Genomic DNA, 18,899 nt, shown 5'->3' on the forward strand with positions numbered 1-18,899 from the left:
AAACTACCCTCCCCCACACACACACTCACACACACACACTTAAACTAGCAGTAAGTAGACAAGTGAAAACTCAGTTTGGGGTTTTTTGTAATATTTCTTTTTTTTTAAGTTTATTTTATTTATTTTAAGAGAGGGAGCGATAGGGCACGAGGGGTAGGGGCAGGGAGAGGGAGAGAGAAGCTTAAGCAGGCTGCATACTTACACAAAGCCCAACTCGGAGCTCAATCCCACAACTCTGGGATCATGACCTGAGCCAAAATCAGAGTCAGGCACTCAACCGAATGAGGCACCCACGTGTCCCAAGTTTGAGTTTTGCTTAAAGATAAAATCTAATTGGAATGTATTCATTCCATGGCTACTAAATTCTGTTACATATGTATATAAATTCTTTCATATGTAATAAATACAAGTTAAATTACACCTATTCATGTTTTAAAGTATGTACAGCTTATAAAGTGATAACCATAATCCTTTGTCTTACGATAACATATTTCTTTACTCAAGAAGTGCAAAGGAACCAGTATTTGTTTTTTGACCATCACTAAAAATACTGCTCACAAATATTCCAAAAACATTTCCCTATTTATCTATTTTTTTTTACTTAAACTAAAGCAGAATCATACTTACAGAAATAAATAATCACTAAAAACTATCTAGTTTACATTTTCCCCCAGTATTAACCTGTTGTCACAAAATTGCTGGCTAATCTATAAATTATCATTTCGTTTCCCCTCAGAGCTGGGCTGTTAACAGAAGGAGGGAGTCTCTCTTAAAAAAAAAAAAAAAAAATCTGACAAGTCACATTTATAAAAAAGCATAACCTGTTGTTTTGCTTTGGCTCAAGATGCCTGGTCTGAAAATATCAGAATCCAGCCTCACAGTTTACCCTTAGTTTAGGACTAGGAGGAGGGTTGGGGAGAAGAAAAGTCCCTTGACTAGCATAGCAGGTGAACTCCCTTGAATACCCTCCACGAATTATCCCAGTTGTCCAAAATGGGCTGTTTTAGGCAGGACCACCTGACTCAGCACACATTTCTTCAAGCGGAGCAGCCTTTGAAGCCCGAGTCCGGTTCCGAGCAGGCAAGAGAACTGAGGCTTTCCGCTCCTTCGCACTCTCCCTCCTCCGCGTAGATGTGAGGCCGGTGACCAGTGTCACCTGCTAGGGCGTCAACGCCACAGAGCTTCTGGAGAAAAGCCAGGGGAAGAGAAGGTAAGTGCCAGGTTCTTCCACACGCCGTCCGTTTTCTCCGGGATCCACGGGGGGCCGGGGGGGTTGGGGAGGGGAAGGTCGGGGGGGACTGCCCCAGTGCAGTGTTAATGGCACGCTGTTCTTTGTCCCCGGCTGTCTCAGAAGTTTCTACAGACTCAGAAACGGCAGCCGAGGGGAAGGAGACCACCCTCCCGCTCCCCAGCTGCTCTCCCGGAGGGAACCGTGGCGAGCTCGCGGTCTGCGCGTCCTGGCTCCCCCCCCCACCCCCGCCTTGACCCCTTGGGTGAGCCTCACCACCCGCACCCCGATGCCCCCACTCCTGGCTCCTGCTGTCCCGCCCCCACCTGCCAGCCTCCACTGAGCAAACTCCCGCTCATCCTTCAGGGCCCAAGGCATCTCTCTGCGAAGACTTCTCTGGCTTGTTCTGGCCCGAGAGACTCACTAAATGTTTGCCGGACAGACTCCCACCTGCTTGCTTTCCAGCACCTCGGGGAGGGTGCCGTCTGGACCTGAGCCACATCAGCCCAGGTGGGAGCGGGTTTAGTGGCAGATCCTGAGTGGGCGAGCTCACAGAGGGCACGGGGACGTTCAGAACCAGAGGGCCCAGAGCCCGAGGAGGAGGCGGGAGAAGGCCGGAAAGAGGAATGGAGGGGTCCTGGACACCATCCCTGTCCCCAAGCTCCCCGCTTCCTGGGGCTCACGGGAGCCCCTCCCAGGCTCTGTGTTCAGCGGGAGACGCAGCGTCTCAGCCCCGTGTCCACAGGCGCCCACAGGTAGGCCCCTGCCCGCGTCCGCTCGCTCAGGGACTGTGGTCACCGTCTGGCCATCACCCCGGGGGGCAGGGGGGCGGGGGAGGAAAGGAAGCGCCTCCAGCTGGTGACGTGCACACGCTCTGGCCGAGGCCTCACCAGTCCCCTCACGTCCCCCCAGGGGCGCTGGAGGGATCATGAATGACAACCCGCAGCGGGGTCCGCGCTGTGCAGGCTCAAAACCCCCGAGGCTGACGACGCGGCAGCGGCCCCTGGGCCCTGATGCAGCGATTTCAGAGGCCCCGCAAGATCAACAGTTCACCATCAAGCCCCAACTAAGGTAGAGGCTCATCGGGGAAGGAACCAGGCCTTTAATCTGCTGTTTTCCTCCACCGATTCCACCGAGCACAGCGCTCCGGGCTCGTACCCAACACAGGCCGCCTTCCTGCCTGGAGGATGGAGGACGACCCGGGCTGGACCCAGCGGGCGGGCACCTTTGGCCCTTCCCCACGGCCCCCTGGGTGCAGCTGTGTGCCACTGGGGGCTGCCAGATGCCACCTGACCATCCCCAGGTGCCGGTGACTCTATCCGCCGGGCGTGCAGTGAGCCGCTCGCTCGGGTCTCCCTGCAGGCGGGCGGATGGGGGGCCCCCTGGACATTGCTCAAAGCTGGGGGTGGCCATTCAAGGAGAGGGGCCCTCGCCGGCCCCCGGTCCAGCCTTGGGTCTGAGCACCCGTCACCCGCTCTGTCCTCCGTCCATGGCCACCACGTGTCAGGCGTGACGCGGCCCTGTCCCCACAGGGAGAGACGGGCAGACGCTGCGGTCTGGGTGGCCCATTCCCCGTCCTCCCTGCCCGCAGCGGGGCCGATGACGCCTCGGGACGCAGCCAGGACCGTGCGGGACACTCGGCCCCCTCCCAAAGGCGCCGGGACCGTGTGCCTTCGCTTCCAGACTTGGAGACATAAAGTATTTGTGGTTCTGTCCGTCCGCTGGGCTGGGGAGGGACCACGCTCCCTGTGGCCTCGGGGCCTCACCGAGGTGCGGAGCTCCCACCCCAGGGACTGGCCGGGCCCCAGAGGGACCTGACACAGGGCAGGCCCCAGGCGGTGACTGTGGAGCGCCAAGGTCTGGTTCCTCAAGCCACAGTGGCGCCGCCCTGCCTGCCACCCATCCTCACGGCCAGGGGAGCATCACTCGGCTTCACCAAACAGGGTCCGGGGACCTGGAGTCAGAGGCAGAGCGGAAGCCACCCTGACAAAAGGAAGCCTTTCCCACCTGGCTCAGGGTCTCCGCCATCGTCCCCGCGCTCGCTCCCGGGCATCGTCTGGGCACCACGGCATCCCGGTACACCTGCGAAGCCAACCAGCAGAACCCCAACACCAGTGAGGGGGGCCCTTCACCTTCATGACCTCCGCTGCCCGGCAGGGACAGGGCCACCTCCCAGCCGGAGGGCCACCCCAGGGACTGGCAGGCCAAGGACTGTGTGCACACACGTCCCCTATTTGAGCGTCGGGAGAGAGGGGAGGCCCGGCAGGTGCCGATGCTGGACCTTTCAATGCAGCGGCTCTGGGGGGCTGGGGAAGGGAGCCCCGGCAGGACCGGCCAGCAGGCTTTAGGTAGGTTCGCAAACTCCGTTCAGTGAGCAGATGATTCTGGAAGAGCTGGTCCTGGCTCTCAGTGGTGGGCGGGCACCCTTCACTCACTCGGAAGTGTCTGCGGGTCTGGGGCTTCGGGCCTGGCAACGGCTGCGGCACCGCGGTGGGGAAGCGCGCTAAGCCCGCAGCTTGCACAACTGAATCATGGGAGTCGGGGCCGCTTGGGGCCAGGCAGGCAAGGCGCCTGGGGCACGAGAGCAAGGCGGCCTCGCTCCCGTGCTCACACAGGTGCAGGGGAGCACCTGAGGGTGAAGAGGAACAAGAGTGAGGCGCTGGGGAGCAGCGGTGAGGGGGACCCCGCCCAGCCGGGGCCAGGGAGGCCTCTCGGGAGGAGGGGGAGCGGGAGGAAGGAACACCAGGGCCACCGAGGAGGAGGGCCTTCCAGGTGGAAGGCCCAGCAGAGGCCCGCAGTCCAGGGGGAGCACGGAGAGACTGGAGCCCGAGCGGCAGGTGGAGGCCAGGGGTGAGCGGAACATCCCAGAGGACCCTGGGCCACAAGGCTGCGGGCTGTTTCCCAAGTGCGGCGGGAGGCCGTCGGGAAGTTTTAAACTGGACGCAATTCCATACGATTTGTGTTTTAAGACACTGACGTGACTCCCGGCCATCCCTGAGTGCAGGGGTACTTGTGGCGGTCCAGAGAAGCGTGTGAAAAATGGGAAAGTCTGGGACAATTTCATGTATATATAAAACCTCACATGTCCACATAGGATATCAGTTGTACAAGTTCATGTGTAACACACACACATGTATACACACGCACGCACCCATCTACACACATATCTGCCTACCTGCCACATCACACCGACTGACCTGAACTAAACTCACTTAGCCAAAGAGCAAGTGTGGACGGCTACAAAGAGTGCTGAGGACCCGCGGCCCCGACGAGGGCGCTGGCTGGGGATGCTGTGCCAGGTTTGGCTCTTGGAGATAGAGACCTCTCCTGCCACCCGGGCCCTTCACCAGGCGCTCACTGGTCGGACGCTGGTCCTTCTCCGTCTCCAGTGAGACTCGGGGCCATTCTGCCCTAGCGCAGACAGCATGTGCCCCCGCCCTCACCAACAGGACAGCTTCCCGGCCTCGCACTGAGTCACTGGCTTCAGCCTGTGTCCCCGGGGCCACGACTCCCCCAGGACACTCCAGCGAGAGTGCTTGAATTTCATTTTAACTATGTGCACATTATTTGAACATATTTTTGAATGCTATTTTTATAATATGATGGAAAATCGTTCACGTCTTTTTAATTGAGTCCTCCCCCAACATGTTCATAAAAGCAAAAGTGTCACAATTTGCTTTCATGAACTTGGATGAAATTTTCATCTCCTGTTTGCTTCATCAAAGGAGATACTGATATTATAAATCGATCTACCTAAAAACTTAATATTTGAAACTGCCTGTTGGCGTACATTCAGATTTTCTTGATATTTTTTTTTCAACTTTTTTTTTTTTTTTTTTTTTTTGGGACAGAGAGAGACAGAGCATGAACGGGGGAGGGGCAGAGAGAGAGGGAGACACAGAATCGGAAACAGGCTCCAGGCTCCGAGCCATCAGCCCAGAGCCTGAAGATTTTCTTGATATTTTAACAACCGATTTACAACATTGTGGGGCAATGAGTCAGGTGCTGGGATAACATGATTTTGCATTCTTCACCCACAACGTCTCGCTTGTATTTTTTGTTTTTCAGCAGAACCACTGCTTCCGCTGATTGCTGTGGCAATGGGTCCACGTTGTGAGTGTCCGTATACTCGAAGTGGGTATTAATAAGAAGCCTCCCTTATCTGTTTTACTTATAATGGCATTCTTCCCAGGATCTTAGATGAACAGAAGCATTTTGCTGCTCGTAAGGTCTAGGAACAAAACGAACCAGAGGGCCTCTGGGGCCCTCTTCGCTCAAAACTTCTGTAAGCCTGTGAAGAGGATGGCAAAAGAATATTCGGGCCGTGGCCAAGTTCTTAGCAACTCGGCAGCAAAAGGAATTTGCCAGGGACTGAAAAACTCTATGCTTCCAAGTCTAGATGTGTGTTTTTTTTTACTTATTTCGAATTCATTCTCCACACTCACGCCTCCTTTTCGTTCATTTGGGTGTTGGGCAGAATTTCTCAAATTTCCAATTTTCAGGGCTTTCCACAGCTGTTAGCAAGGTAAGGGAAGCCTCTCCCTGGTGACACATCCATCTGTACTTACGGGAGTAGAATATTTGTTCCTCGTGCCTCTTGGCTCAAAAGGCATGTCACAACCCTTAATTTTAAAAAGGATGAAAAATACATAAATCAGTAAAGGAAAAGTAACACGGATGGAACGTCTATTGGCTTCATATTAATTTTCCAAGGATGCAAACGTGCAACTAGACATTCTTGCAATCACATCGCTTCTAACTTTTGTACTACAGGTATAACAATTCCAGTGATGGCAATGTTGTTGTCCATAGCAAAAATCCACAAGCCAGCTACATGGTGCTTTGTGGAGATGGAGGATGAAAACATGAGATTTTCAAGCCCCATCTTTGGTCTAGGAAGGCCCAGGAAGGCTCGCTTTGCGCCATGGGCGTAGGCTCAACATCTGCGTATGAGGCACATTCATCCCTGGGACCCAGAACCGGCTACACTTTTTGCAGGGCCCGCTGCAAAATGAAAACGTGGGCCCCTTGTCCAAACAGTAAGGCTTTCAAGGTGGTGACAACAGGGCTTTAAACCAGGCACGGGGCCCTTGTGAGCACAGGGCCCCGTGTGACCGACCAGGTCCAGGCCCACGAAGCCAGCCCTTCCAGGGTTAGAGGGGCACGTTCACAAATACACAAGCCCATTCAAGGGTGGGTCCACGGCATCATCTTTGTGCAAAAAAGAACAGCACTTTTTTATCTTAGCTCAAACACAGCCTGAGAAAAGAGAATGAAATGATAGAGATCATGAATTCTTTTATAGAAGTTTTCCATCATAGAAATTGTGGCTTTTTGGACCTTGAATACCTCTTTTAGTTGTCAAAACTGTACATTTTTTGTTAAAGTTGTACCTAGTTATGCTGGTGAAGTCCAAATAAGGTCTCTATTTGAGACCCGTATTAGTAGTGTTGTACCGGGGCACGTGGGTGGCTCAGTTGGTTAAGCGTCTGACTCTTGATTTCAGCTCAGGTCATGATCTCATGGTTCCTGAGTTCAAGCCCCACATCGGACTCTGCACTGACAGTGTGGAGCCTGCTTGGGATTCTCTCTCTCCCTCGCTCTCTGCCCCTCCCCCAGTTGTGCCTGCTTGCTCTCTCTCTCTCTCTCTCTCTCTCTCAAAAATAAACATTAAATACAAATTTAAAAACAATAGTGCTGTACCAAAGTCAGTTTTCTGGTTTTGATAAAATGTTATGGTTGTGTTATCTTTGGGGGAAGCTGAGTGAAAGTGTACACAGAAACTCTCTGGCCTATTTTTACAATTTCTTCCAAGCCACATGATTTCAGAAAAACCACTTTTTAAGGCCCCACGCCCAACATGGGGATCGAACTCACAACCCTAAGATCAAGAGTCACGTGCTCCACTGACTGAGCCAGCCGGGCTCCCCCCCCCGCCAAAGAAAAATCATTCCAAAAATCAAAGCAATAGTTCTAGAATTTGTACATAGAGGGCATGAAGACACGATGCAGGAGGATGTCAGGGCTCAGTCGGCAGGAGGGCTGAAATGTGATTGGGGCCAAAGCCACGTGTTTGTAATCTTATGGGTTATCTCAGGTACCCTTAGATGGACACAAGAAAATGTATTTCTTCGTGGGTGTTCTAAAAAGAAGCATCATATTTGATCAAAACTATCAAACAACAACTCTTAACAGCCAACAATAACCATAGCTAGTTAGGTAAATGAGAAGGTTTTCATTGACTGTGTTTGTTCTACCCGCAACACAGAATCTTCTACAAGGGCTGCCTCTCAAGGGAGCCAACTGTCAGACATTAGGAGTTCTTACCGCAACAGGCAGTGAGCTTCTGTAATGCACTGAAGTCCCCAAGACAAAGTATTCCTGCTCTGCTGTTCTTGACGCAGGTGCGAGCACGTCGTGTGCATCCTGGGGGGCGGGGGAGGCGGATGTTGATTTACTCGGAAGACGACGCATTTCCCTCCAGCTGCACGCAGAGCGCGCGTGTGCGTCCTTCCGCACCTTTCCCTCGCACTATGCTCATGTGCAGATAGGAGCCAGTGTGAGGAGAAGGGGGTGGAAGGGGAGAGAAAGGGGGAAAAATGCAAGAGCAGAGCTGGGGACAGAGCAGGTGGCCCACCATGACTGTAGGCGGGGACTGGAACATTCCATCCGTAGTGCTGCAGATGCCTGAAAACCAAGGGTGTGCGTGCACAAGACCTAGCCAGTGACACAGACCAACGAAGCTGGATTCAAGGGTGGGGCTGTCGGCAATTTCTGTTTTGGGTGTCTGTTATTCCGTTAGGCCCTTCGATGGTGAAACAAAATTTCCAAGAGAATAAAGCAGGGAGTGGATCTCAATGGTGGCTTTAACAAAGCTCATACTTTGCAGCAGATTTTAACATGTCAGGTTACCCAATAAATCATACGTGACACCTTGACTGAGGGAAGGTGTGTGAATGGCACTGTATTTAACCCGTCACCACAGGGGAAGTTACTATTTGCGGGACTTTCACTTTCTGGGTGGAAGGAACCCAGAGGCATATGGAGAAGTAGAAGCGGCAGGCCTCGATCACCCTCCCCCGGGGGTTGTGGGAAAGAGTCAGCGGGTGGGGCCTGCAGGGTGCACACCTAGGACACGCTCAATGCTTCTGGCCTCTGGAAGCTGACAGGCCCCCCGACGCAGCTCACACGGTATCGGTGTGCAAGGTGTGCAAGAGAGAAGGAGCAGTCCTCCTCCCCCAGGGGCATGGATTGGTGGGCGGGACGCCCGTGGACCGGCCCCTGCTCACCCCCAGCCAAGCACCTGCTCAATAATTTATGGCAGCCCGGATTAACTCGCTGTCTTTGAAGTCGGATCATCTATCATGTAGAGAAGGAAAGATTTGGCCGGTTTGGGAACACGGGTTTAAATGACGTTGAGTTGCAGGGTGAGACGATGCTTCCCCCTCCGACTCCTCATCCACACTCCTGATGGCATCGGGGGCGGGGGGGGGGTCTCCACCCGGTGACAGCGTGGCTCTCCCGTCTCTGCCTTCTTCAGAGACCTGAGCCTTTGGCAGGTGGCATTTTCTACCCAGAGTTACGGGGTTCTAGTTCAATGGTATCTACTTTCCACTTCTCAGCTCTTCGTACAGGTAAAACTAGTTTTTTGTTTACCGTTGAAATATAGGATTTCCTGTTTAAAGAAACGTGCTTTATCCGGACAGAAATCCACCGGGAGAAAGAAATATTGTAAAAAGGACACTGGCATGTGCGTGTGGCAGAAGGTCGTGAGGGTGGCACCGCTGAGGCTGAAATCTGGGCGTGGGGTCACCGGATGCTGCTGACCTGTTAGGCCGAGTGGAGTCACAGGGCTTTGCAGGTGAGGCAGGGGGCAGGCAGGCACGGAGCGGGCTCGCAGAGGGGCGTGAGGGATGTGGGCTGGGGGCTCCCTGCCACGGGAACCCTCCGCAGAGCCACCCTCCGTCTAAACCCAAGCAGCCGACGGGCCGTGCTTACCTGAGCACCGAGCTCGGCCTCCGCCCCCGCTGTGTTTAGCAACCGGACTGACATCTGATCCCTGACATCTGGCCTTCCCTGTGGGCACACGGAAAGAAATATGACGGGGTTGAAATTACAGACGGCAGAAATAAAGGCAGAGAGCAAGGAGTGACATCCCAAACACGGATCAACACCCTCACAGGAAACATCCCGACTCTGGAAAATACACCTATCCCGTAAATCCAGACCACGGCTTCGGAACAGCTGGTCAGGAGGCAGAGTTTCTTGTTGTTCTGCGTCTCACAGGAAATGATGGTGAAAAAGACTGTTGTGATGGGGCCTCAGAGTCCAAAGCTCATTCTCTTCCAAGGCTCGCGGCGACGCTCTCGGGGTCCCCGGGGTTGGGCCGTGCTGTGTGTACTGGAGAGTTTGTACCATACCTCCTGCCTTCTCGACCCCACCCCGGGAGGGCTCAGAGCAGTCCTTTGTGGGCGCACAGGCAGGTGCACCCACACCATGGCCCAAGGCGGTCGCTTCCCTTTCCCTCACGCCAGGAAGGAAGAGCAAATGTGAGAAGAAGCCGAGGGGTCTGGGTCACCGCCAGCTTCTCCAACCACCCATCACTTCTGAGAACATCTCCCTGTTTACTCAAGCACGTTGCCAAAGTGAATTAGACTGTCTTTTCCCAAAAACGTCTCACTTGGCGCGACAAGTCTCTTGTTGTCCCAGGAGAAAGTTGTGGGTGGAGATCCGAGACGGGAGCAAGATGGGGCGTCCCGTGTCCCCCGCGCAGGAAGGGTGGTGCTCCCTCCGCGCGTTTCTTGGCTTTCGGTTTTTAGATCAACCACCACTTCCAGGTGAAGTGAGGCAGGAGAGCTCACAGCGCCTTCCTTGCGCTGCCCGGCCGACCCCAGCCCAGGGCTGTGACGACACCCAGCAAGGTCGGCGGCGGCGGCAGCAGCTTTGCAAACCCAACAGTCACCTGCCGATCGCCTTGTGTCTTGGGGAGGGTGAGAAGCTTCCACGGGCAGGTCTTGCTTGATCCACAGCCGGTCTCTAAGGTGGACTTTGCCATCCCTGGTGCGCAGGTGAGGACGTGAGGGTGAATGGCGCGCTCGCTGTGACGAAGAGAATGAGAAGTCCCTGCCAGGCTGGTGAGCTCGGTGCCCAGCCTCGGCCGGGAGAGGGCGGAGGGCCGGGTTGTGCCTCACCCCTGCCCCAGGCGGTTCACGGGTGAGCCTCACACGCTCTCCATCTAGAGAAGCTCCACGCGGCAGACACCGTCTGCCTCTAAGCAAGGCTTCTGCACCTCAGCGCGGCTGGCACCTCGGCCAGCCCCCTCCCTGTCCTGTGCACTGGAGGACATTCGGGAGCCGCCCTGGCCTCCCTCCACCCCCTGGAAGCCAAAAACACGTCTCCCCAGCCCAACCCATTATGACCATCAGAATCGTCTCCGGACATCGCCACGCGTCCCCGCTGAATTGCCCCTAGTTGAGAATGACCGACCTAACGCAAGAAATCGATGTAGTTGAGCTGGACAATTTTCACGGGATTTTTTTTTTTTTTTTTTTTTTTTTTTGCCCATTTTCCACTCAAACATGCGTGAGTTTGAAGAGATGAGAGAAGGCACAATGAATGGGAAGGTGTGCCTTGTGAATTGCGGACATCACCAGCATGAAACACGATGTGTGAGGCCCCATTACCTGGGTCGAGATGGCTTTGCTCTCATCGTTATACATGATCAGCGTCTGCTGGCCTTGGTCACGTGGGACAGACCGTCCGTGCCCTGTGGCTTCGGAGCCACAATAGCACCGCAGCAGGAACAGCAGAGCCACTACAATGAGACCAGGCAGGACAATGAGTCAGACGGGGGTTTTGACGGGATCTGGTTCTGATAACTTGCAACTCGGCCATGAGTGGACACGGCCAAACTGGGCCGCAATCGTCTCTGTAGCTATAGGACTAGTGCAGCGTGGGGCCCGAGCAGGTGCCAGATAACTATTGGTTGAATCGATTCATACCAGGCAATCGATAATATCGTCCTCGTCAGCCTCCTCCCAGCCCAGGAGCCTAGATATCTGTACACTGTGGCCCCCGGCGTTACTGCAAAGCATAGCATTCGTCTACGGGCTCCGTTGCTATCAACAGCCGCCGGCTGAATAGAAGCTGCTCTCGCCAGACAGGCAGCATGTCCGACCAGGTCGGGAAAGTCTGATCTGAGTCCGTGACTCCGATGAGCCTAGGGGTCATTCTCAAGGCATCCCACTGATCTCTGCCATTTTCCGCTCCCCGCCCCGGAGGGAGGACTCCACACTGCCGGCTGACAGGCCGGGGAGAGGAGCCGCATCCCGAGGACAGTTCCGCAGACCACTGACCTGCTAGAGCCACGAACGCTGCAAAGGGAGGGACCAGGGCCCCCACGAGGAGCCCAGCTCCTGTGACCGACGGCTCCTCACATGTGACTCCATCAGGGCAGGAACAGACCCTCACGTGGACGGACTGCTTCCGGGAAAGTCCCTGTTTGTCTCTGATGAAAAGTGGCACTGAGTAATTCCCAGGCGGGAGGCTTCTCAACATCCAAAGTTCAACTGACCGACCTGCAAAAGGAAACGGACCTTGCGTGCAATTCACTCGTTCATTTGCTTATCTGCTCAGCAGGTATTTACTAAGTGCCTACCATGTGCCAAGGCTCTGTACAAAAGTTAGCCAACTTCGAAGTGAGAGGGAACAGTCACCAAGACCACCCCCACTTCTGACACCTGCTACAAGTCCGCGGCTTCTCAACCACGCTCAGGTTTGAACATTTTCTCCAAGGACCCACAGAACTCACTGAAGGCTGTGTGCTCATAGTTATGGTTTATCACAGCAAGCGGATAGAGATTAAAATCAGTCAGGGCAGGAAGCACATAGGGCAGAGTCCAGAGAAGTATCCGTGGAGTCAGGACGGTGTCACTTTCTGTATCTGTCAGGACAGCATCACTTCCCGCGTAGGTAAGTGACAACATTCTTGGAGCAAGGCCAACCAGGAAAGCTCACTGAGCCTTGTGTCCAGAATCTTTCTCAAGACTCAGTCATGTAAACCTGGCCGGCCACCCGTACGGCTGACCTCGGGCTCCAGCATTTTTGGAGATGGCCAGATGCCCACAGGACCCATAGCATCCACCCTAAATCCCAGTGTTCCTATCCGATTGGCACAAGACCCCAGGTAAGCAGAAACACTCCTTTCAGGCAGGACGTCCCAAGGGCCTAGAGAGCAACTCCCGGAAGCCAAGGGCAAAGGCCAGAGCTCTTGTGGGAAAAAGTTCAGTGTTTCCCTACACACTCTGGGTCTGGGAACCATAAACATGAGCTCACAGTGGCAACTAAAAGACATGTGACATTCTGCAGATACGCTGCTAGAAGCCCAAAGGAGAATGTTGACAACGGATGCCAGTGGTTCCTCCCGGTAACAGCACCCCCGTTTTCCTTTGGGAGAGCCGCACCTCCGGAACCCTCAGCCCAGGTGGGTCAGGAGGTATAAAGCCCAGATCCCAGCATGGTTCTGCGTGGACTTGGAACCAGCCAGTCCACATATCTGCCCTTCCCAACTCCCAGCAGGCGACCCAGGTCACACAGTGACATTCATCTTCTTGCCAGGTGCTAGGATGGGTCCTAGGGACTCCCGGAAGCCACACTGCCACCCCAGAGGAGAGCCTGCGTGCAAAAGAAGAAACCCGGAGAAAGGCAGAGCCACAGTAAGGACAGACATTGTCCAGGGATGTCCCTTGAGCACCTAGACCCAGTTCTGCTGGAACACAGGCTTACCTGGCATCTTTCTCAGTTACATAAGCCAATAAATTCCTTTTTTGCCTGTGTCTGTGAGAGTCAGGTTGCCTTCAATCCTTTATCCTTGGCCAGAACAAATACTCACCCCGATTTTCCCCCAGTTTCCATGTGTCTTCTGCATTTCCCCACAACTTGTCCAATTCAAACGTGAATGGGTCTGCGAAGGGCTCCAGATCTCCATCCTCCGCTTCCAGGAGGAGCGTCTCGTTCGCCGCAGACTCACAGACCTCCATGTATCGAGAATGCGGATGGAGAGCGGGGGCGTTGTCATTGATGTCGGACAGGAAAAGCATCAGGGTCCCCGTCCCGGTCTGCGGCGGGAGGCCTTGGAACACAGGGATTCCAGACAGGGTTGCTCATTAATGAAAGAACCTTTTCCACTCGCACAAATCCCTGGAAAATGAGCCCTGCCGCCCTCCGGGGAAGAGAGCCGATCCACAGAAAGACTGACTCCATTTCCCTTTCAAAGTCGTAAGCTTTACAGTAGGTGTTTGACCTGTCTTCCTGCTTTTTGGAAAACTTGGAATCTCTGGGGAGGGTACGTGAACAAAACACTTGCCACCCAAAATCATTTGTAGAACCAGGTGGGATAGAATCATTCGTTTTTCTGGGTGTTGATCATGCCAGGCATCAAGAAGGGGGTGGGACAGGAGTGAAACGGTGTGAGGTGGTGACGGAAATGGTCTGTATCTTGGCTGAGTCCACATCAGAATCCTGGTCGTCACTACAGTTTTATAGGGTGTCAGCCACCAGGGGACACCAGATAATGGGTACTCTGGACCCACTACATCATTTCTTCAGATCCCTGGAAGATGGACCCCCTTTCTTTCTCCTCACTTAAGACTGATTGGGGGATGTAGGGGCGCCTGGGTGGCGCAGTCGGTTGGGTGTCCGACTTCAGCCAGGTCACGATCTCGAGGTCCGTGAGTTCGAGCCCCGCGTCAGGCTCTGGGCTGATGGCTCAGAGCCTGGAGCCTGTTTCCGATTCTGTGTCTCCCTCTTTCTGCCCCTCCCCCGTTCATGCTCTGTCTCTCTCTGTCCCAAAAATAAATAAACGTTGAAAAAAAAATTAAAAAAAAAAAAAAAAAAGACTGATTGGGGGATGCCCGGGGGCGGGGGAGGGGCTCAGTCAGTTAAGCATCTGTCTCCCGATCTCAGTCCATGATCTCACGGTTCGTGGGATCGAGCCCCACATGAGGCTCTGCACTGACAGTGAGGAGCCTGCTTGGGATTCTCTTTCCACACCCCTCCCACTCAAAATGAATTAAAAAAAAAAAAAAACGATTGGGAACACAGACTTAATATCTTCCTAACCTAACCAACATTCTACTCATTAATCGTGCAAATGGGATATACACCTACATTTCCCTTAAAACCTGGGTTTGAATTCACAGATTTCCTTCAAGGCAATTAACTAAAGTTATTTGAAAGTTGTGATTTATTCAACTCAGGTTTTTTTTTTAATTTTTTTTAATGTTTTTATTTATTTTTGAGAGAGAGAGAGAGCATGATCAGGGGAGGGGCAGAGAGGGAGGGAGACACGGAATCCTGAGCAGGCTCCAGGCTCTGAGCTGTCAGCACAGAGCCTGACACGGGGCTCGAATTCACAGAGTGTGAGATCATGACCTGAGCTGAAGTCGGACGCTCAACCGACTGAGCCACCCAGGCACCCTGGTTTCAGCAGGTTTAAAAGTTCAGCCATGGGAGATCAGAGACAGTAGTGCTGTAACACGCTCACAGAACTGCCCGGCCAGGTTTATGACAAATTTGTCCCATACGGTCACACTTGTCAGAGCTTATAAGCCATTCCCAGTACAGAGACACTGTGCTAAGTATTTATCACCCACCACCGGCTTTGAGAAAGAGCTAAAGAGCTGCTTTATGGCTAGATGGAACAGACACTGGGTCCAATGGTGCCTTCCAATCTTCTGAAGGAATACTGCCCCTCTTCCCATGGCATTTGCCTCTAGTCTGCCATTTCAAACATTATCATCAAAAATAGTTGCCAGTATTAAAAAAAAAAAAAAAAAGGAGGGTGCTCCTGGGTTGCTCAGTTGGTTAAGCGTCTGACTTCAGCTCAGGTCATGATCTCACGGTTCATGAGTTGGAGCCCCGCATCAGGCTCTGTGCTGACAGCTCAGAGCCCGGAGCCTGCTTCCAATTCTGTGTCTCCCTCTCTCTCTTCCCCTCCCCTGCTTACACTCTGTCTCTCTCTCAAAAATAAATAAACATTAAAAAAAAATAGGTGCCAGTAGGTGCGTAGCGATAAAAAGATTTACAGTTTTCCAGGTTGGGCTGAAAGACTGTCACTAGAATTATTTTCCCTCAGGAAGCCAGGAAACACACTTTCCCGCCTAATTTTGGGTCAACACTTACCATCGTCAATAGCGTGAGCAATGATTACGTAAAAGCTATCATTTACGTAAGGAGATTCTCGGTCAATTTGCTTCCTGGTGGTGACTGTTCCTGAGAGTTCATCTACTGTGACCCAACTTGCCGGGTCACGAACCAGTTTATACCTTGTAGAAGGAAACACACACGATTTTAAAAGGTAAAAAGTTACATCAAAAGGCAAATCAAAATATATCACGGCAGACACAGATTCTATCGCAAGTAATGTGGGAAATTGTAAGTGAGCTCAAATAGAATTTGTCCTTTTGTGTCTGGCATATTTCACAGAGCGTAAGGTCGACAAATTCATTCATCTGTGTTGTGGCATATTACAGAATTTCCTTCCTTTTTAAGGCTGAATAACATCCCATTATATATATATATATACCCCGTTTTGCTTCTCCACTGACCCGTCAGTGAGCACTTGGGCTTCCTTGGCATTTTAGCTATAGTGAATAATGGAGCTTTGAGTGTGGGTGTACAAATATCTTTTCGAGGTCCTGCTTTGAATTCTGGGAGCATATAGCCAGAAGTGGAATTATGGGTCACATGGTATTCTACTTTGAATTTTTTGAAGAACCACCGTCCTGTTTTGTGCAGTGGCTGCACCGACTTCTATTGTCACCAACTGTGCACAAAGGTTCCAATTTCTCCACATCTTCGCCAACACTTGTTTTCTGGCTTTTTGATAGAAGTCATCCTAATGGGCGTGGGGTGGGGTCTCATTGTGGTTTGGAATCGCACTTCTCACATGATTAGCGATGTTGCGTATCTTTTCACGTGCCGACTGGCCATTTGTAGATCTTTTTTGGAGAAATGTCTATTCAAGTCCTGTCCACTTTGTGACTTGCTTGTTCTTGGTTTTCTGTTGCTGAGTTATAGGAGTTCTCTGTATATCCTGGATATTAATCCCTTATCAGATATAGGACTTGCAAGGACTTTCTCCCATCCTGTGGTCAGTTTTTTACTCCATGAATAGTGTCTTTTAATGCACAGGATGTTCTGATTTTCATGAAGTCCAATCTGACTCTTTTTTTCCTTTGTTGTCTGTGTTTTTGGTGTCACATCCAAAAAATCATTCCCAAATCAAGGTCATGAAGCTTTTCTCCTATGCTTCCTCTAAGAGTGTTTATTGATTTTGGTCTTACATTTAGGTCCTGATCCATTTTGAGTTAATTTTTGTGTATGGTATCAGGTGACCTGTTCGTGTATTTGGATCTTCATGTGAGTTTCCTATAGACAGCATCTAGTGGGACCACATGTTCTTTTTTTTTTAAGTGATTTATTTATTTTGAGAGAGAGAGAGAGTGCATGGGCATGATAGCATGTGCAAGTGGGGGAGGGGCAGAGAGCGAGTGAGAGAGAGAATCCCAAGCAGTCTCCATGCTGTCAGCACAGAGCCCAACTTGGGGCTTGATCCCACAACCCTGGGATCATGACCTGAGCCAAAATCAAGAGTCCGACTCTTGACTCAACCGACTGAGCCACCCAGGCGCCCCTGGACCATATGTTTTTATACATGCTGTCGATCTCTGTCTTCGGATTAAAGAGTAGAATCTGTAAATGTGTAAAGTAATTCTTACAGTAAGTCCCTCATCACCTTTCTCGTTTCCTGTTATGTTTTCTGTGTCCTTGTTGACATTTCCGTCTTGTTTACACATCGTCTTCGGACTTCCTCCACAGCTTCCTTATCACTTGGAGCGTTTTTAAGATAGCGGTTTTGAAGTCTTTGTCCAACCCATCTGCCATCAGGTATTTTTCGGGAACAGTTTCCGTTGATCTATTTTCTTCCCTTTGAATGGGCCTTAGTTTCCTGTTTATGTGCCTTGTGATTTTTTTTTTTCCTCGAGCACCGGACATTTGCATCTAATAGTGTGACGATTCTGGAAATCAAATTCTTCCCCTTCCCAGGGTTTTCTGATTTTCCTTATTGTTTTTATTTTACTTTATTTTCGTTTGTTTGTCTGACTGTCATAGGCTGTCTCTGTGCTGAGGCCCAGCCTCTCAACCTCAGGCCCTCTCACACCTTTTCCCTGAGCCTTTCCTTGGGTGTGCGTGGTCCCTTTCTAACTTTCCTCCTATCTGTGCTTCATGTGGACTCTCCTGGCCTTTAATGTCTGGCTCCTGAAACAGGAAAAGGCAAAAAATGAAGAGGAGGAAATAAAGGCATCGGACCTTCAAATCCCCTGAAGGGGGGAAGGGATTTGTAGCAATGAGGGTGGGGGACCAGAAACAATGGCCACCTGCCTCTTCATCTGTACCTCTGGGACTGAAAGCAGCAATCAGTGAGCAAAGCACGGATCCCTGACATTTGGAGGCCAGAGGTTTTTGTGCCCACTCTGGCTCTTGTAAGTTGTACACTTGGCTGTTCCAGGGACACGTGCTAAGAGCTATAATTGACCAAAATTAACCTCGGTTTACCACCCAAGCCTTTCCCTGGGCGTTGCAGCCCTTCAACAGAATCCAGAGTTCCAAAACAGGTACATGAGACAGATTCTTCTAGCGCCCTTGTCGGTGGGGAGGCAGATTCCTGCTACTTCTGACTCCGCCATCTTCCCAGGGATTCTGGCAACTTTCTTTGTAAAAGCAAAACACTGAGCAACTCAAGCGCACACCCACAGATGAACGGATGAGCACAGTGTAGTCTATGCAGACAAGGGAATATTACTCGGCCTTGAAAAGGAAGGAAGGTCCGCAACATGCTACCGGGTGGACGCACCTGGAGGACAGTATGGTCAGCGACATAAGCTGCCGGAAGACAGACACTGTATGATTCCACTTCTGTGAGGTTCCTAGAACAGTCAAACCCGTAGAGATGGAAAGTAGCGTGCTGGTCGCCAGTGTCTTGGAGAGGGGCGGGGGGGGGGAGGGAGGTTCTTGTTTCATGGGGACAGAGTCTCAGTTTTATAAGATCAACACATTCTGGGGACGGACAGCGGGGACAGTTGCACAACAGTGTGAATGTATTTAATGTCACTGAACTTAAAAATGGTTAAAATGGGGGACACCTAGGTGGCTCAGTCGGTTAAGCATTGAACTCCCCTGATGTTGGCTCAGGTCATGAGTTCACAGTTCATGAGTTTGAGCCCCAAGTCATACTTATGCTGACAGTGTGGAGCCTGCTTAGGAATCCCTCTCTCTCTCTCTCTCTCTCTCTCTCTCTCAAAAATAAATACATAAACTTTAAAAAGAAAAAAAGAGGCCTCCTGGGTGGCTCAGTTGGTTAAGGTTCTGACCCTTGGTTTCAGCTCAAGTCATGATCTCACAATTTATGGGATTGAGCCCTGCATGGGGCTCCGCACTGCTTGGAATTCTCTCTCCCTCTCTCTCTGCCCCTCCCCACCTCTCTCTCTCTCTCTCTCTCTCTCAATAAATAAATAATAACCGAACAAAAAAAATGGTTAAAATGGTAAACTTTGTGTTAGATCTATTTTACCACAATTTAAAAAAACAACCCCTTCTGTTGCCAGTTTAC

General features: G+C 51.8%; 1 protein-coding gene across 1 annotated transcript in view; it reads right to left on the minus strand.

Moving 5' to 3' along the window:
* Positions 1-252: 252 nt before the first annotated feature.
* CDH26 (cadherin 26) overlaps positions 253-18,899 on the minus strand; it is a 41,089-nt gene continuing 22,442 nt past the window's right edge. The window contains exons 10-18 of the mRNA XM_030309091.1: positions 15,410-15,552; positions 13,119-13,358; positions 11,584-11,805; positions 10,912-11,042; positions 9,227-9,304; positions 7,556-7,654; positions 5,797-5,850; positions 3,236-3,310; positions 253-1,184 (exon numbers count right to left, since the gene is read on the minus strand). Of these exons, the coding sequence (XP_030164951.1) occupies positions 1,038-1,184; positions 3,236-3,310; positions 5,797-5,850; positions 7,556-7,654; positions 9,227-9,304; positions 10,912-11,042; positions 11,584-11,805; positions 13,119-13,358; positions 15,410-15,552 (1,189 nt within the window). The 3' untranslated portion in view covers positions 253-1,037. The remainder of the gene's footprint in view (positions 1,185-3,235; positions 3,311-5,796; positions 5,851-7,555; positions 7,655-9,226; positions 9,305-10,911; positions 11,043-11,583; positions 11,806-13,118; positions 13,359-15,409; positions 15,553-18,899) is intronic.

This window comes from Lynx canadensis, chromosome A3 (assembly GCF_007474595.2).
Source record: "Lynx canadensis isolate LIC74 chromosome A3, mLynCan4.pri.v2, whole genome shotgun sequence".
NCBI lineage: Eukaryota > Metazoa > Chordata > Mammalia > Carnivora > Felidae > Lynx > Lynx canadensis.